The 16,751-nt window shown below is 42.2% G+C and overlaps 2 protein-coding genes across 6 annotated transcripts in view; both read left to right on the forward strand.

Annotated features, from left to right (window-relative positions):
- LOC144503798 (calcium-responsive transcription factor-like) overlaps positions 1-5,668 on the forward strand; it is an 89,520-nt gene extending 83,852 nt beyond the window's left edge. For all 4 annotated transcript variants that reach the window (XM_078228697.1, XM_078228699.1, XM_078228700.1 and 1 more), the window contains one exon: positions 3,729-5,668. In XM_078228697.1, the coding sequence (XP_078084823.1) occupies positions 3,729-3,829 (101 nt within the window). In that variant the 3' untranslated portion in view covers positions 3,830-5,668. The remainder of the gene's footprint in view (positions 1-3,728) is intronic.
- An 8,659-nt stretch (positions 5,669-14,327) lies between these two features.
- The window catches only part of wdr12 (WD repeat domain 12), a 52,323-nt gene continuing 49,899 nt past the window's right edge, over positions 14,328-16,751 (forward strand). The window contains exon 1 of one of the 2 annotated variants that reach the window (XM_078228701.1): positions 14,328-14,431. In XM_078228701.1, the coding sequence (XP_078084827.1) occupies positions 14,391-14,431 (41 nt within the window). In that variant the 5' untranslated portion in view covers positions 14,328-14,390. Of the gene's footprint in view, positions 14,534-16,751 lie in introns of both variants that reach the window. The other variant, XM_078228702.1, reaches the window with a different exon arrangement.

Genomic DNA, 16,751 nt, shown 5'->3' on the forward strand with positions numbered 1-16,751 from the left:
AGAATTAATGTTTCAGGTTGTGACCTTTCATCAGAACTGGGTAAAGTTAGAAGATCAATAGCTTTTCGGGACATAAAATGTAGGAAGGTGGGAAAAACAAAAGGAAAGGTTTGTGATAAGGTGGAAAACAGGAGCCATTAAATGACAGAAGAGTTGGTGGGGCAGAGCCAAAATGGGTGGAAGTGGGACAAGTAAAGAAACGAAAGGTAGATCCAGAAGAAATGTGAATGGCAGAATAATGAGTAGCTACTGTCTGAAGGCAAAGACGAGAAAAACAAGGTTAAGACTGACACATGCAAAGAAAAGGAGACAAAATAGTAGTGGGGGCAGAGATTACATTCTGAAATTGTTGAACAGCTGTGTTTGCTGCCAGCTCTGTGCATGCAAATTGTTGGGTCTGTGGGCTGACAAATCCCCTGGTCTGGACAGACTTCACCCGAAGGTCTTGCAAGAAGTGGCTAATGAGATAGTTGATGGATTGGTTTTAACTTTTCAAACCATAAAAAAATGATAGAATCCCTACAGTGCAGAAAGAGGCCATCCGGCCCATCGAGTCTGCACCAACTCTAAAGATCCTACCCAGGCCCTCCCCTCTGACCCATCCCCTTAACCCTGTGCATTTACCTTGGCTAATCCACCTAACCTACACATCTTTGGACTGTGGGAGAAAACCAGAGCACCCAGGAGAAACTTTCACAGACACTGAGAAGGTGCAAACTTCACACAGTCACCCAAGGCTGGAATCGAACCTGGGTCCCAGGCACTGTGAAAAATTCCTTGGATTCGGGAAAGTGCCATTGGATTGGAAGATTCAAAAAGGGAGACAAAAAGCAGGAAAGTATAGGCCAGTTATCCTAATATTTGTCATAAGGAAAATATTATAACTCATTTTTAAAGATGTTGTGGAAGGGCACTTGAAAAAATTCAAGGAAATCGGGCAGTCCACGTGGTTTTATGAAAGCGAAATCATGGTTAACCAATTTATTGGAGTTCTTTGAAGAAGTCGTACACTGTGGATAAAGGGGGACCAGTGGATGTACTGTACTTAGATTTCCAGCAGACATTTGATGAGGTGCCACATCAAATGTTATTGCGTAAGATAAAAGCTCATGGTGTAGGGGTAACATTGGCATGGATTGAAGTCTGGCTAGCTAACAAGAAACAGTTGGCATATAGGTATTTTTCTGGTTGGCAGGACGTGACAAGTGGTGTGCCACAGGGATCAGTGCTGGGGCCTTAACTTTCTAAATTGCTGACAACACAAAGATAGGTAGGAAAGTAAATTGTGAAGAGGACATAAGGAGGCTACAAAAGGACATAGGTTAAGTGAGTGGACAAAAATCTGGCAAATGGAGTATATTGTGGGAAAATGTGTAATTGTCCATTTTGGCAGGAAGAATAAAACAAATGCTTCTTATCTAAATGGGTGAAAGATTGCAGAATTCAGCAGAGGGATCTGGGTGTCCTAGTGCATGAATCACAAAAGTACAATATAAAGGGTACAGCAAGTAATTGGAAAAGCTAATAGAATATTATCATTTATTGTGAGAAAATTGATTGCAAAAGCTTGTTATACAGAGCATTGTGAGACCAATTTGAATCATCGATAGTCAAGGGTGAGGTGCCTGAAGATTGGAGAGTGGCAAATGTTGTGCCTTTGTTTAAAAAGGGCTGCAGGGAAAAGCCTGGGAACTACAGGCCACTGAGCCTCACATCTGTGGTGGGTAAATTGTTGGAAGGTATTTTGAGAGACAGGATCTACTGGCATTTAGAGATGCAAGGACTGATTAGGGACAGTCAGCATGGCTTTGTGAGTGGAAAATCATATCTCACAAATTTAATTGAGTTTTTTGAAGGGGTAACCAAGAAGGTAGATGAGGGCAGTGCAGTTGACAAGGTACCGCATGGTAGGTTGTTGCATAAAGTTAGATCTCACGGGATCCAGGATGAGGTATCTAAATGGATACAAAATTGGCTTCTTGACGGAAACCAGAGGGTGGTTGTCGAGAATTGTTTTTCAAACTGGAGGCCTGTGACCAGCGTGTGCCTCAGGGATCAGTGCTGGGCCCACTGTTATTTGTCATTTATATTAATGATTTGGATGAGAATATAGGAGGCATGGTTACTACGTTTGCAGATGACACCAAGATTGGTGGCATGGTGGACAGTGAAGAAAGGTACCTCCAATTGCAATGGGATTTTGATCAATTGGGCCAGTGGGCTGACGAATGGCAGATGGAGTTTAATTTCGACAAATGCGATGTGATGCGTTTTGGTAGATTGAACCATGGCAGGACTTACTCAGTTAATGGTAGGGCGTTGGGGAGAGTTACGGAACAAAGAGATCTAGAGGTACATGTTCATAGCTCCTTGAAAGTGGAGTCACAGGTGGACAGTGGTGAAGAAGGCATTCGGCATGCTTGGTTTCATCAGTCAGAACATTGAATACAGGAGTTGGGACGTCTTGGTGAAGTTGTACAAGACATTGGTAAGGCCACACTTGGAATACTGTGTGCAACTCTGGTCACCCTATTACAGAAAGGATATTATTAAACTAGAAAGAGTGCAGAAATGATTTACTAGGATGCTACAGAGACTTGATGGATTGAGTTATAAGGAGAGGCTGGATAGACTGGGACTTTTTTCTCTGGAGCGTAGGAGGCTGAGGAGTGACCTTATAGAGGTCTATAAAATAATGAGGGGCATAGACAGGGTTGATAGTCAATATCTTTTCCCAAAGGTACGTGAGTCTAAAACTAGAGGGCATAAGTTTAAGGTGAGAGGGGAGAGATTCAAAAGTGATCAGAGGGGCAATTCTTTCACAGAGGGTGGTGAGTGTCTGGAACAAGCTGCCAGAGGTGGTAGTAGAGGCGGGTACAATTTTATCTTTTAAAAAGCATTTAGATAGTTACATGGGTATAGAGGGATATGGACCAAATGCGGGCAATTGGGATTAGTTGGAGTTTTTATTAAAAAAAAGGACGGCATGGACAAGTTGGGCCGAAGGCCCTGTTTCCATGCTGTAGACCTCTATGACCACATCTGGCATATTGTGTACAGTATTGGTCTCCTTATTTAAGATGTAAATTCGTTAGAAGCAGTTCAGAGAAGGTTTACTACCTGGAATGGGTGGATTGTTTTATGAGGAAAGGTTGGAGAGGTTAGGTTTGCAAAGAGTAAGAGGTAACTTAGTCGTAACCTTTAAGATCCTGAGGGATATTGACAGGGTGGGCATGGAGAAGATGTTTCCTCCTGTCGGAGAATCTAAAACTAGGGGGTTACTTTTTAAAAATAAGGGGTCAGTCATTTAATACAGATGAGGAGAATTTCTTTCTCTGAAACGCTCTTTCTCAAAAGGCAATGAAATCAGAGTCTTTGTTTTTCTTAAGGTAGAGAAGATAAATTGTTGATTAACAAGGGGGTAAAACATTATTGCAGGTGGACAGGAATGTAGAGTTGAAGTTACAATCAGATAAGCCGTAATCTTAGTGAATGGCGGAGCAGGCTCGAGGGGCCAAGTGACCTACTCCTAATTTGTATGTTTGCATGCCCCAGGGCAGTACACGCTTGTCAGTCTGATACCATACCACAGACAGTAAGTTAGAATAACGTAGTTTTACATTTATAACAGTGGTTTCTCTTCCCTAAAAACATAATTATTAATAAACTTCTGTTGTTTTGATCAATATTGTTGCTCTTGCTTAACTTTTTTCCCAATGTGATTATAGCCCAAGAGAGTTGTATTAGCCAAGTGAAAGAGGAATCTGAAGATGGGAGCCTACCTGCTGTTAGGTCCTGCATGCCTGAGATAGCTGGACCAGGAGATTGAAGATCTTCATCTACTTCATGTGTGCAACCAAAGAAACTGGTGGTTCCCAGTGACTAGCACCTGGCGTGGGGAGATTCCTGAGCTATCGTGGAACATATGGGTGATGCTGGTGGCAGACAAAAGACCAGGTTGAAGTTTCCAGTAACAGGAATAGGTTTACCTATTTTGCAAGGAGAGAACTTTTTAATTTTTGTCATATGCATGAACCTTCTGCTCAGCCTGCTTTGTAAGAATGAACAGTGGGGGCATTTGAACATGTTAACAAAAATTAACTGCTCAGAGCTGCTTAAAGAAATATTCTCCGTTTTGGTGGTCTACCTAATATGTATCCTTGAAATATCAACAAACACAACAGACTGGTGCTTTGTAACCAGCTGGTATTGAAGCCTGTGCCAGCAACATAAGGATCATCATCAGTACAGATTTATACTACAAGATTGCTGCTTTGAGTGTTATCTATAGATTTTCTGGTGCTGGTACCAGATCAACAGTGATGAGAGTACATGAAATAAAAGCATGCTGGATCTGAACAGACTATATTTATTCACAAATATTTGGAAACACAATGGAAAACATGGACTGCTTTGTACTGGCTTTGGTGCCAGAAATGGAGCCAGATTTGAAGTCTCATGGTATCTTCAAAACTGCAGAGGAGTAGCTATTCAGGATTTTCCAATACACATAGCTTGCAGAGCTTGGAAATGCAATTAGGTTTGAACTCTGGGCATTTAGCCTTTGAGAATTCACTACCAGCAAGTATTTTTCTCAAGCCTGACATACGATTTGATGCGCAGTCACATTGCTTTGCTGGGTTCCTGGCAGTAGCAGTCCCTACTGTATTTTGAAATATTTGCTTGTGGCATTAAGTAGCAGAAATTCAGAGATGCAAAGTTCCAATTAAGGAAAACATTTGTATTTCTTGAACTCATTTTCAAAGAGAAGTACATTGCAATTGAAGATTATCAGCTCCTGGACTTTTGAGGGGGAAGGACAGTTCTGGGAGAAATGAATTGCCCTTACTGGTAAGCCAGTGTAATTGTGATTGAGAATTTTTTTTAATGAGGCACTGGGGTTTGGAGGCCACCTCTAACCAGACCTTGTGATTATGAGGGTGTTTTTCCATGTCTTATGCACAGGCCTTTAATTAGTAATGAACAATATAATTGCAACCATGGCAGAACTATCATTAGAAATTTTTCACATTTTCAGGGTGTGGGTCTCTTTAATGGTGAGGGACAGAGAATTACGACTACAATCTTTTATTTCAATACTATTCCACCTTTTGACTTAGAAACTTTTACCATTATCTGATTAATTACAAAATTAAACAGATAACAATGTAAAAATACATTGTGTATTTATCTTTATATACAATTGCTGTGGCATTCAACATTGCCAGTTTTTCCTTTGGGAAGCTTTAAAATCCTCCAGAACACAGGCAGTTAAAAAATTTAAAGGAAATACATCTTGTGAGGAGATGATGTTCGAGCAGTGAAACCATTTTCAGTAGGAAATTAGTTACTCCAGTAGTGCGAAACAGGTAGAATGACTTTATTTTGGCCATGGTAGGATGATCTGCTCTGTTGCCCTGCCTACCTATAAACAGGCTAACTGAGGACTGCCAGTACATTTGACCGTGATTCTAGCACAGGCGCATATATTGTGCTTTTCTAATTACACAAGTCTACCTGACATGAGCCATTAAACAGAAGTACACTTGCTTCAATGAAGTTTGATCACAGACAATGTTTAATACATCAGTGTTTGCAGAAGATTGCAATGTTTTACAGAAGTTACCAACAAAAATAAAATAATTCAAATAAAGCCACTTTTAGTTGTAATTTGTCTGTTTCTGTCTTTTCATTTAAACACAGTAAATTATGTTTTAAAAGCAATTAGTGTGCTCTGTGAGTAGGATTGATGTGAAAGATTGTTATACAAAGCTGCCACAATCAAGCTCTCAATTTTGTGAATTGAGAATTTTGCCAGTTTAATCTTAGTTGAAGACAACTAAGAATAAATTTAAATTTGAGGCAAGGGTAGATACATTTTTTGAACAGTAAAGGAATTGAGGGTTATGATGAACGGGCAGGTAAGTGGAGCTGAATCCATGAAAAGATCAGCCATGATCGAGAGCAGGCTTGCAGGACCAGATTACCTACTCCTGTTCCTAGTTACGTTATATTAACAAGCCTAGTGCTAGTGTAATGCCCAATTCTCCCAGCTTGTACTCATTTGGCTGTTGGTTACTTTTCAACTGGGAAATTAAAACACAAGGCAATTGGTGATACCAGCACCCAAGGTTTCATTGGTTATGCTGAATCATCGATGAAAAGAGAAAATTTGGCTAAGCATTCTTAGGTCACACTGTGGATATTGTGGTAAGGTATTACATTTACTTGAATTGTACATCTTTAATGAAAGTACATATTGAGAATAGCAACCCATCATAGAACTATAGAACATTACAGCACAGAAACAGGCCTTTTGGCTCTTCTTGCCTGTGCCAAACCATTTTTGTGCCTAGTCCCACTGACCTGCACCTGGACCATATCCCTCTCATCCATGTACCTGTCCAAGTTTTTCTTAAATGTTAAAAGTGAGCCCGCATTCACCACCTCATCTGGCAGCTCATTCCAAACTCCCATCCCTCTCTGTGTGAAGAAGCCCCCCTAATATTCCCTTTAAACGTTTCCCCCCTCACCCTTAACCCATGTCCTCAAGTCATTTTCTCCCCTAGCCTCAGTGGAAAAAGCCTGCTTGCATTCACTCTATCTATACCCATCATAATTTTATACACCTCTATCAAACCTCCCCTCATTCTTCTACGCTCCAGGGAATAAAGTCCTAACCTATTCAACCTTTCTCTGTAACTCAGTTTCTCAAGTCCTGGCAACATCCTTGTAAACCTTCTCTGCACTCTTTCAACCTTATTAATATCCTTCCTGTAATTAGGTGACCAAAACTGCATACAATACTCCAAATTCGGCCTCACCAATGTCTTATACAACCTCACCATAACATTTCAACTCCTATACTCAATACTTTGATTCATAAAGACCAATGTACCAAAAGCACTCTTTACGACCCTACCTGTGACGCCACTTTTAGGGAATTATGTATCTGTATTCCCAGATCCCTCTGTTCTACTGCACTCTTCAGTGTCCTACCATTTACCTTGTATGTTCTACCTTGGTTTGTCCTTCCAAAGTGCAATACCTCACACTTGTCTGCATTAAACTCCATCTGCCATTTTTCAGCCCATTTTTCTAGCTGGTCCAAATCTCTCTGCAAGCTTTGAAAACCTTCCTCACTGTCCACTACACCTCCAATCTTTGTATCATCAGCAAACGTGCTGATCCAATTTACCACATTATCATCCAGATCATTGATATATATGACAAACAACAATGGACCCAGCACTGATCCCTGTGGCACACCACTAGTCACAGGCCTCCACTCAGAGAAGCAATCCTCCACTACCACTCTCTGGCTTCTTCCATTGAGTTCACAAACAGGGCATATAAAAACACAAACTCAATTTACAGAATAATGGTTGGAATGCGAATACTTACAGCTAATCAAGTCTTAAAGGTACAAACAATGTGTGTGGAGAGAGCATTAAGACAGGTCTCTGTATGAAGAAGCCCCCCCTAATATTCCCTTTAAACCTTTCCCCCCTCACCCTTAACCCATGTCCTCAAATTAACCTGTCTTAATGCTCTCTCCACACACATTGTTTGTACCTTTTAAGACTTGATTAGTTGTAAGTATTCGCATTCCAACCATTATTCTGTAAATTGAGTTTGTGTCTTTATATGCCCTGTTTGTGAACAGAATTCCCACTCACCTGAAGAAGGAGCTTAAGGCTCTGAAAGCTTGTGGCTTTTGCTACCAAATAAACTTGTTGGACTTTAACCTGGTGTTGTTAAACTTCTTACTGTGTTTACCCCAGTCCAACGCTGGCATCTCCACATCATTCTTCCATTGAGCCAATGTCTAATCCAATTTACTACACTTCCATGTATACCTAGCGACTGAACCTTCCTGACTAACCTCCCATGCGGGACCTTGTCAAAGGCCTTACTGAAGTCCATGTAGACAACATCCACTGCCTTCCCTTCATCCACTTTCCTGGTAACCTCCTCGAAAAACTCTAATAGATTGGTTAAACATGGCCTACCACGCACAAAGCCATGTTGACTCTCCCTAATAAGTCCCTGTCTATCCAAATATTTGTAGATCCTATCTCTTAATACTTCCAATAATTTACCTACTACTGACGTCAAACTTACCGGCCTATAATTTCCCGCATTACTTTTTGAGCCTTTTTTAAACAACGGAAAAACATGAGCTATCCTCCAATCATCTGGCACCTCACCCGTGGATACCGACATTTTGAATATATCTGCCAGGGCCCTGGAATTTCAACACTAGTCTCGTTCAAGGTCCGAGGGAATACCCTGTCCGGTCCTGGGGATTTATCTACTCTGATTTGCCTCAAGACAGCAAGCACCTCCTCCCCTTTAATCTGTATAGGTTCCATGACCTCCCTACTTGTTTGCCTTATTTCCATAGACTCCATGCCAGTTTCCTTAGTAAATACGGATGCAAAAAACCCATTTAATATCTTCCCCATTTCTTTTGGTTCCATACAATCTGATTTGGCAAATCAGATTTGCCAAAGGATGCTATCTTCTCATTGAGGTTACATAATCTTTCAAAAATTCTTAAACCATCATGGCTACACCATAACAACCTCAATTAAAAAGAAAAATTGCGTGTGTTAAAAACCTGGAATAGAAATAGAAAATTCTGGAATTGTATGGCAGTTGGTAACCTCATTTAGATGCTGAATGCTGTGCATTTTGTACTTTAACTCGCCTGCCATTAAGAATTACTCCATTTCTGAAATATAAGTTTCAGTTTATTGCAAAGTCACAGTTGTGATCGGTTATCAATTTGTTCTAAAAGTAGAGTTTCAGCGGCATCAGATGAGGGAATTTCACATTGTTGGACATACCGTTTTTCAGTTGAGGCCCTGTCTGCCTTTCCATGTGGATGTAAAAGACTTTGTTGCACTTTTTTGAAAACAAGCATGGTGTTCTTTCAAACTGGCCAACATGCATCCTTCCATCAGTACTATCAAAACAGATTATTTATCCCTGCTGTTTGTTGGACCTGGCTTTCTACAAATGAACTCTTGTATTTGCATACAAAATAGGCAATTCAAAATTAGTCATTGATGGTGAAGATCTTGGTAATGGAACAAATATACTATAAAGAATTTTATTTTAGGATCAACAATGCTCACTTTATTTGAGATGGCAACTTAATTGAGTTAGGAACGAAGGCATGTTTGGTGTTCATATCAAGCAAAGAGAATGTACTCCACCCAGCCCTATCCCTGTAACCCCCATGCATTTAACCTGCTAATCTCCCTAACACTAAGAGGCAATTGAGCATAGCCAATTAACCTAACCCACGCATCTTTAAAGTGTGGGGGGAAAATGGAACACCCAGAGGAAATCCACACAGACTCGGGGAGAAGGTGCATACTCCACACAGTTACCTGAGGCTGGAATTGAACCCAGCTCCTTGGCATTGAGAGGCAGCAGTGCCAGAATTTTTTGACGGAGGCTGTCATCTTCAAATCCAAAATTCAATGAGATATTAAACTGAGGTCCCATCTACCTGGTTGGGTGAATATCAAAGATCCCATAGGACTATTTTGAAGATGAATGGGACAGCTATCCCTGGTGTCTTGATCACTGCTTATCCCTCAATCCTCATCACAATAAACAGATTATCTGGTCATTATCACATTGCTGTTTCATTCATTAAATGTTGAAGAAATAAATTTGTCTATAATGCGATATGTCCAGAGCAAAAACAAAATATGCAATATTTCTGAACATTGTCATCAGCAAGTTTTGATATTCTCTTAATTCCTGCATGGCCCAGCAAGGAACCCTGTGGAATACCTACTCAATTTCATCTTCCTAATTGATACTTGCTTTTACCCTTATCCCTGCTTAACTGACATGAATCTCTCTATTACTTGGACAAATTCACCCCCCTCCCCAACCCCCACCATTTTACATGAAATTAATCTTGTGTCCGTAACATACCTTATCAAGTTGTTTTTGAAATCTATATAAATACTTCCATGCAGTTCTTCTCCCCAAGTCAAAAAATTATTTGCAAGACTTGAGACCATATATTCTAGGCTAACCTCAGTTCAGAGGTTTTTTGAATGTGACATTAAATTGCATCTGTGTGTACTCTGAGGTGAATCTAAAAGACCATCCTGCAGTATTCAAAGAGCAGAGGAATTCTTTTGGTGTTCCGTCCCAGCTAACAATTATCCCCAAGCATCACCTGAAACAAACTCAGCCTTTTGCTAAGATAAGAACATAAGAAATAGGAGCAGGAGTAGGCCATCTAGCCCTTCGAGCCTGCACCGCCATTCAATAAGATCATGGCTGATCTGAAGCAAATCGGTTCCACTTACCCGCCTGCTCCACATATCCCTTAATTCCCTTATCGATCAGAAATCTATCTACTCGTGATTTTAACATATTCAACGAGGTAGCCTCCACCACTTCAATGGGCAGAGAATTCCAGAGATTCACTACCCTCTGAGAGAAGCTCCCCCTCAACTCTGTTCTGAACCGGCCCCACTTATTTCCACTTATTTTGAGGCTGTGCCCTCTAGTTCTGGTTTCCCTTCTAAGTGGAAAGAATCTCTCGACCTCTACCCTATCCAGCCCCTTCATTATCTTATATGTCTCTATATATGTCTCACCCGTCAGCCTTCTAAAGTCCAACGAGTACAGACCCAATCTGTTCAATCTCTCCTCATAAGCTACACCCCTCATCTCCGGGATCAACCTGGTGAACCTTCTCTGCACTCCCTCCAAGGCCAATATATTCTTTCGCAAGGGGACCAAAACTGCACACAGTACTCCAGTTGCGGCCTCACCAGTGCCTCGTATAGTTGCAGCAAGACCTCCCTGCTTTTATATTCTATCCCCCTCACGATAAAGGCCAACATTCCATTCGCCTTCTTGATCACCTGCTGCCCTGCAGACTGAGTTTTTGCGATTCGTGCACAAGGACCCCCAGATCCCTCTGCACAGTAGCATGATGTAATTTTTCTCCATTTAAATAATATTCCAATTTACTATTATTTCTTCCAAAGTGGATAACTTCACATTTGCCAACGTTATATTCCATCTGCCAGATCCTCGCCCATTCACTCAGCCTATCCAAATCTCTCTGCAGACTTTCCGCGTCCTCCACGCAATTCGCTTTCCCACTCATCTTCGTGTCATCAGCAAACTTTGATACCCTACACTCAGTCCCCTCCTCCAGATCATCTATGTAAATGGTAAACAGTTGAGGCCCCAGCACCGATCCCTGCGGCACGCCACTGGTCACCAACTGCCAACCAGAAAAGCACCCATTTATTCCAACTCTCTGCTTCCTGTTAGATAGCCAATCCCCAATCCTTACCCCCAACTCCATGTACCCCAATCTTCTGCAGCAACCTTTTGTGAGGCACCTTATCGAATGCCTTCTGGAAATCTAAAAACACCACATCCACCGGTTCCCCTCTGTCAACCGCACTAGTCACATCTTCATAAAAATCCAGTAAATTCGTCAAACACGACTTTCCCTTCATGAATCAAGCACACGGTCAAGACCAAGATCAAGTGTAATGCCTTTTCTTGTCAGTTTGGATCTAGTCCCTTTTGGTGGGACCATGAATTGGATTCAATTTTAATTGGTTTTTGGAGCAAGCAAGGTATGGATTCAGGTAAAGGAAAAATACTGCAGATGCTGGAATCTGAAACAAAAGCAGGAAGTGCTTGAGAAACACATCAGGTCTGACAGCATCTCTGGAAAGAGAACAGAGCCAACGTTTCAAGTCTGGATGACCATTCGTCAGGGCTATGGATTAGGGGCTGGCCCTGTCCACTGTGTGTTGGCTTTGTGACTGAGAAAGGAATAAAAAATATTTTCAATCTTTATTTCATTTGTGGAAGCTTGCAGAGAGCAAATTTAGTGTTTCCCAACATTATAACATTGCACTTAGAACATAGAACATAGAACAGTACAGCACAGAACAGGCCTTTCGGCCCACGATGTTGTGCCGAGCTTTGGCTGAAACCCAGATCAAGCTATTTCCTCCCTATCATCCCGAAGTACTCCATGTGCCTATCCAATAGCTTCTTAAATGTTCCTAAAGTTTCTGACTCCACTATCCCTGCAGGCTGACTCCACTATCCATTCCACACCCCAACCACTCTCTGAGTAAAAAACCTACCTCGGACATCCTTCCTATATCTCCCACCATGAACCCTATAGTTATGCCCCCTAGTTACCGCTCCATTCACCCGAGGAAATAGTCTTTGAACGTTCACTCTATCTATCCCCCTCATCATCTTATAAACCTCTATCAAGTCTCCTCTCAACCTCCTCTGCTCCAAAGAGAAAAGCCCAAGTTCCCTCAACCTTTCCTCATAAGACGTACCCTCCAAACCAGGCAGCATCCTGGTAAATCTCCTTTGCACTCTTTCCAGTGTCTCCACATCCTTCTTGTAGTGAGGTGACCAGAACTGCACACAATATTCCAAATGTGATCTCACCAAGGTCCTGTACAGTTGCAGCATAACCCCATGGCTCTTAAACTCAAACCCCCTGTTAATGAATGCCAACACACTATAGGCCTTCTTCACGGCTCTATCCACTTGAGTGGCAACCTTCAGAGATCTGTGGATATGAACCCCAAGATCTCTCTGTTCCTCCACAGTCTTCAGAACCCTACCTTTGACCCTGTAATCCACATTTAAATTTGTCCTACCAAAATGAATCACCTCGCATTTGTCAGGGTTAAACTCCATTTGCCATTTTTCAGCCCAGCTCTGCATCCTATCTATATCTCTTTGCAGCCTACAACAGCCCTCCACCTCATCCACTACTCCACCAATCTTGGTGTCATCAGCAAATTTACTGATCCACCCTTCAGCCCCCTCCTCCAAGTCATTTATAAAAATTACAAATAGCAGAAGACCAAGCACTGACCCTGTGGCACTCCGCTGGTAACCGGTTTCCAGTCCGAAAATTTTCCATCCACCACCACCCTCTGTCTTCTATTAGATAGCCAGTTACCTATCCAATCGGCCAAACTTCCCTCTATCCCACACATCCTTACTTTCTTCATAAGCCGACCGTGGGGGACTTTATCAAAACGCCTTACTAAAATCCATGTATATGACATCAACTGCACTACCTTCATCTACACACTTAGTTACCTCCTCAAAAAATTCTATCAAATTTGTGAGGCAAGACTTGCCCTTCACAAATCCGTGCTGACTATCCCGGATTAAGCTGCATCTTTCTAAATGGTCGTAAATCCTATCCCTAAGGACCTTTTCCATTAACTTACCGACCACCGAAGTAAGACTAACCGGCCTATAATTACCAGGGTCATTTCTATTCCCTTTCTTAAACAGAGGAACCACATTCTCCACTCTCCAGTCCTCTGGCACCACCCCCGTGGACAGTGAGGACGCAAAGATCAATGACAAAGGCTCTGCTATCTCATCCTTTGCCTCCCAAAGAATCCTAGGATATATTTCATCAGGCCCAGGGGACTTATCAACTTTCAGTTTATTCAAAATTGCTAGTACATCTTCCCTCCGAACATCTTCTTCCTCCAGCCTATCAGCCTGTGACTTCAATAGTTCTTTACTGGGTGTAAAAAGCTCTGGGACATTGAGACTGTGAAGGTCGCTACATAAATGTGGATTAGTTTCTTGATTCTATGGTAACTGTTTATTCAAACAATTCTAGTACAAATCAGAAAATGCTAGAAACAGCAGCCATCTCTTTATTTTCAAAATCTTTGCTTGTTAGTCCTGATTAACTCATATTTTTTTTAAATCCTGTAATGATTTTCCAATGACTCAGTTACACTAAAGAACCAATAATTTATGCTGTTTCATCTCATCTTTTTATAGAAGTGTAGAATCATAGAATTCCCTTCAGTGCAGAAGGTGGCCATTTAGCCCATTGAGTCTGCTCCAACTCTCCAACAACTAACCCAGGCACACCCCTTGCCCTATCTCCGCAATCCCACATATTTATCCCACTATCCCCCCTTACACTAATGGGCAATTTAACATGGCCAATCTATCTAACTTGCACATCTTTTGGACTGTGGGAGGAAACCCACACACACATGGGGAGAATATGCAAACTCTACCCAGTCACTCGAGGCTGGAATTGAACCCAGGTTCCTGGCGCTGTGAGGCAGCAGTGTCACCGTGCCGCTCAAAAAATATACTCAAAGGTCGGAACTGGTAACGTTCAGCTACTGCTATGTTCTGAAGACAGTGCGCCTTTAAGAGTCTTGGCCAATGGCTCGCAGAAAGTCTGATGGATTGGCGCGGCGATCGATTGCTGTGGCTGTCACGGTCACGAAGCTCTGTGACAGAGCGCTGAGGCCGGCGGCTAGTGCGCAAGCGTGGAGAGCACGGCTCCAGCATCCAACATGGCGCAGGTGCAGGCCAGGTTTTACACGGAGGACAGGAGGTAAGTTCACCCAGGCCGGCTCGGCTCGGCTCGGCTACACAGCACTGTCCTACCGCCAGCCGGGCCCGCACTGCAGCGGCTAGGAAAACATGCATCGGGCCGGTTAGTCCATTGAAACCGGACTTTGTATTAAACTCTTTCCCCTCACATGTGGGGTCCACGCTAGCACAGGGAATGCTACCTGGTCATTCACTTTGATTGATTGGCTACCACTGTCTTCGTAAAGAATCCAACCAGGACCTTCCTAGTCTGCATGGCTGGCCATCAGATTACAACGTCCATGCAGTCTTTTACTTGACATGTTAAGCTGATCTTTCTCTTCACCCTAACTGTGACTGTAACACTATATCCTGCGCTCTATCTTTGCCTTCTCCCCTATGTACTCTATGAATGGTATGTTTTGTCTGTATAGTGCGCAAGAAACAATACTTCTCACTGTATCCCAATACACGTGACAATAAATCAAATCAGTTGTGCTGCATCATGAAATGAAGGAATCAAAAGGATTTCCCCTCTTGATGAGCTCTTTGTCTCAAAATGATGTTCTGGGAGGATGCCACTTGGAAGCCAGGCACTATCACATTGGGTGTGAAGACTACTTCCTCTGTTACCATCGGGTCAATAGGCAGCAAAACTCTGCTGCCAGACCCGGTCCACCACAGACTCTTTCACTCCAGCCCAGATGGTGTCTCACTCTTGAAGGTCCTCTTTAAATTTATATAGCCAAATCTTCTTTGGGCAGCCCTGTCTTCTTCTCCTGTCAGGTGGTGTCTGTTTTCACTACCATTCTGGTACATCTGGAGACAAAATAATGTCCTGTCAACCTCTGTGTAATGATGATCCACAGGCTTCTGACCAGTCATCTGAAGCACTGGATGGGAGGAGAGGCAAAGAAAAAGTGCTTGAGTAAAGAAACAAACAAAATAAATTGTATGGAAGCTTTAGTTTAACTGCTCTGCTTTTACTAAGTCTAGTTGATTTGGTCGTTTTAATCCCCATAGGCAGTTCTCCTTCCAGCCTCCTCCCCCTTTTATTTTTATTCTTTGCCTTTTGTATCTCTTCCAAGTTCATGAGATCGATACTGTTTCTACTATTTGGATTGCGGGTTGTTCCTATTATTTTCTGTGAATCAACACTTGGGAGCTTGCGCTGTTCCTGCTTCTCTCGCAACGTCCTACACACTCCACTGGGGAATGTTCACATAACAACAATTAAACAATTCTAATCTTTTTATTGCTGTCTTGTGAACATTCCCTAGTGGAGTGTGTCAGGATGTTGTAGTCAAATCCATCCTATTTCATCGAAAGTACTTCACAACACAAGTTGTTATCGAGTCATCGAGGTCTAAAGCATGGAAACAGGCACTCTTGCTCAACTTGTCCATGCCATCCAGTTTTTATCATTTAGCTAGTGTCAATTGCCCGTGTTTGGCCCATATCCCTCTATAACAATCGTACCCATGTAACTGTCTTAAATGCTTTTTAAAAGACAAAATTGTACCCGCCTCTACTACTATCTCTAGCATCTCGTTCCAGACACTCAACCCTCTGTGAAAAAATTGCCCCTCTGGACCCCTTTATATCTCTCACCTTAAACCTATGCCCTCTAGTTTTAGACTACCCTACCATTTGGAAAAGATGTTGACTACCTAGTTCATCTATGCCCCTCATTATTTCATAGACGTCTATAAGATCACCCCTAAGTCTCCTACGCTCCAGGGGGGAAAAATCCCATTCTATCCAGCCTCTCCTTTATAACTGAAACCATCAAATCCTAGTGGCATCCCAGTAAATCTTTTTCGCACTCTTTCTAGTTTAATAATAACCTTTCTATAATAGGGTGACCAGAACTGTACACAGGCCTTACCTATGTCTTGTACAACTTGCACCCCAACTCCTGTCCTCAATGTTCTGACCAATGAAACCAAGCATGTCGAATGCCTTCACCACCCTGTTCCCCTGTGACTCCACTTTCAAAGAGCTATCTATGAACCAGTATCCCTAGATCTCTTTGTTCTATACTCTCCCCAACGCCTTACCATTAACTGAGTAAGTCCTGCACTGGTTCAATCTACTAAAATGCATCGCTTTGTATTTATGTAAATTAAACTCCATCTGCCATTCGTCAGCCCACTGGCCCAATTGATTAAGATCCTGTTGTAATCCTAGATAACCTTCTTCACTGACCACTATTCCAACAATCTTGGTGTCATTTGCAAACTTACTCACCATGCCTCCTAAATTCCCATCCAAATCATTAATATAAATGACAAATAACAGTGGACTCAGCACCGATCCCTGACGCACACCGCTGATCACAG

The sequence above is a fragment of the Mustelus asterias genome, chromosome 14 (assembly GCF_964213995.1).
Source record: "Mustelus asterias chromosome 14, sMusAst1.hap1.1, whole genome shotgun sequence".
In the NCBI taxonomy this organism is placed as follows: domain Eukaryota; kingdom Metazoa; phylum Chordata; class Chondrichthyes; order Carcharhiniformes; family Triakidae; genus Mustelus; species Mustelus asterias.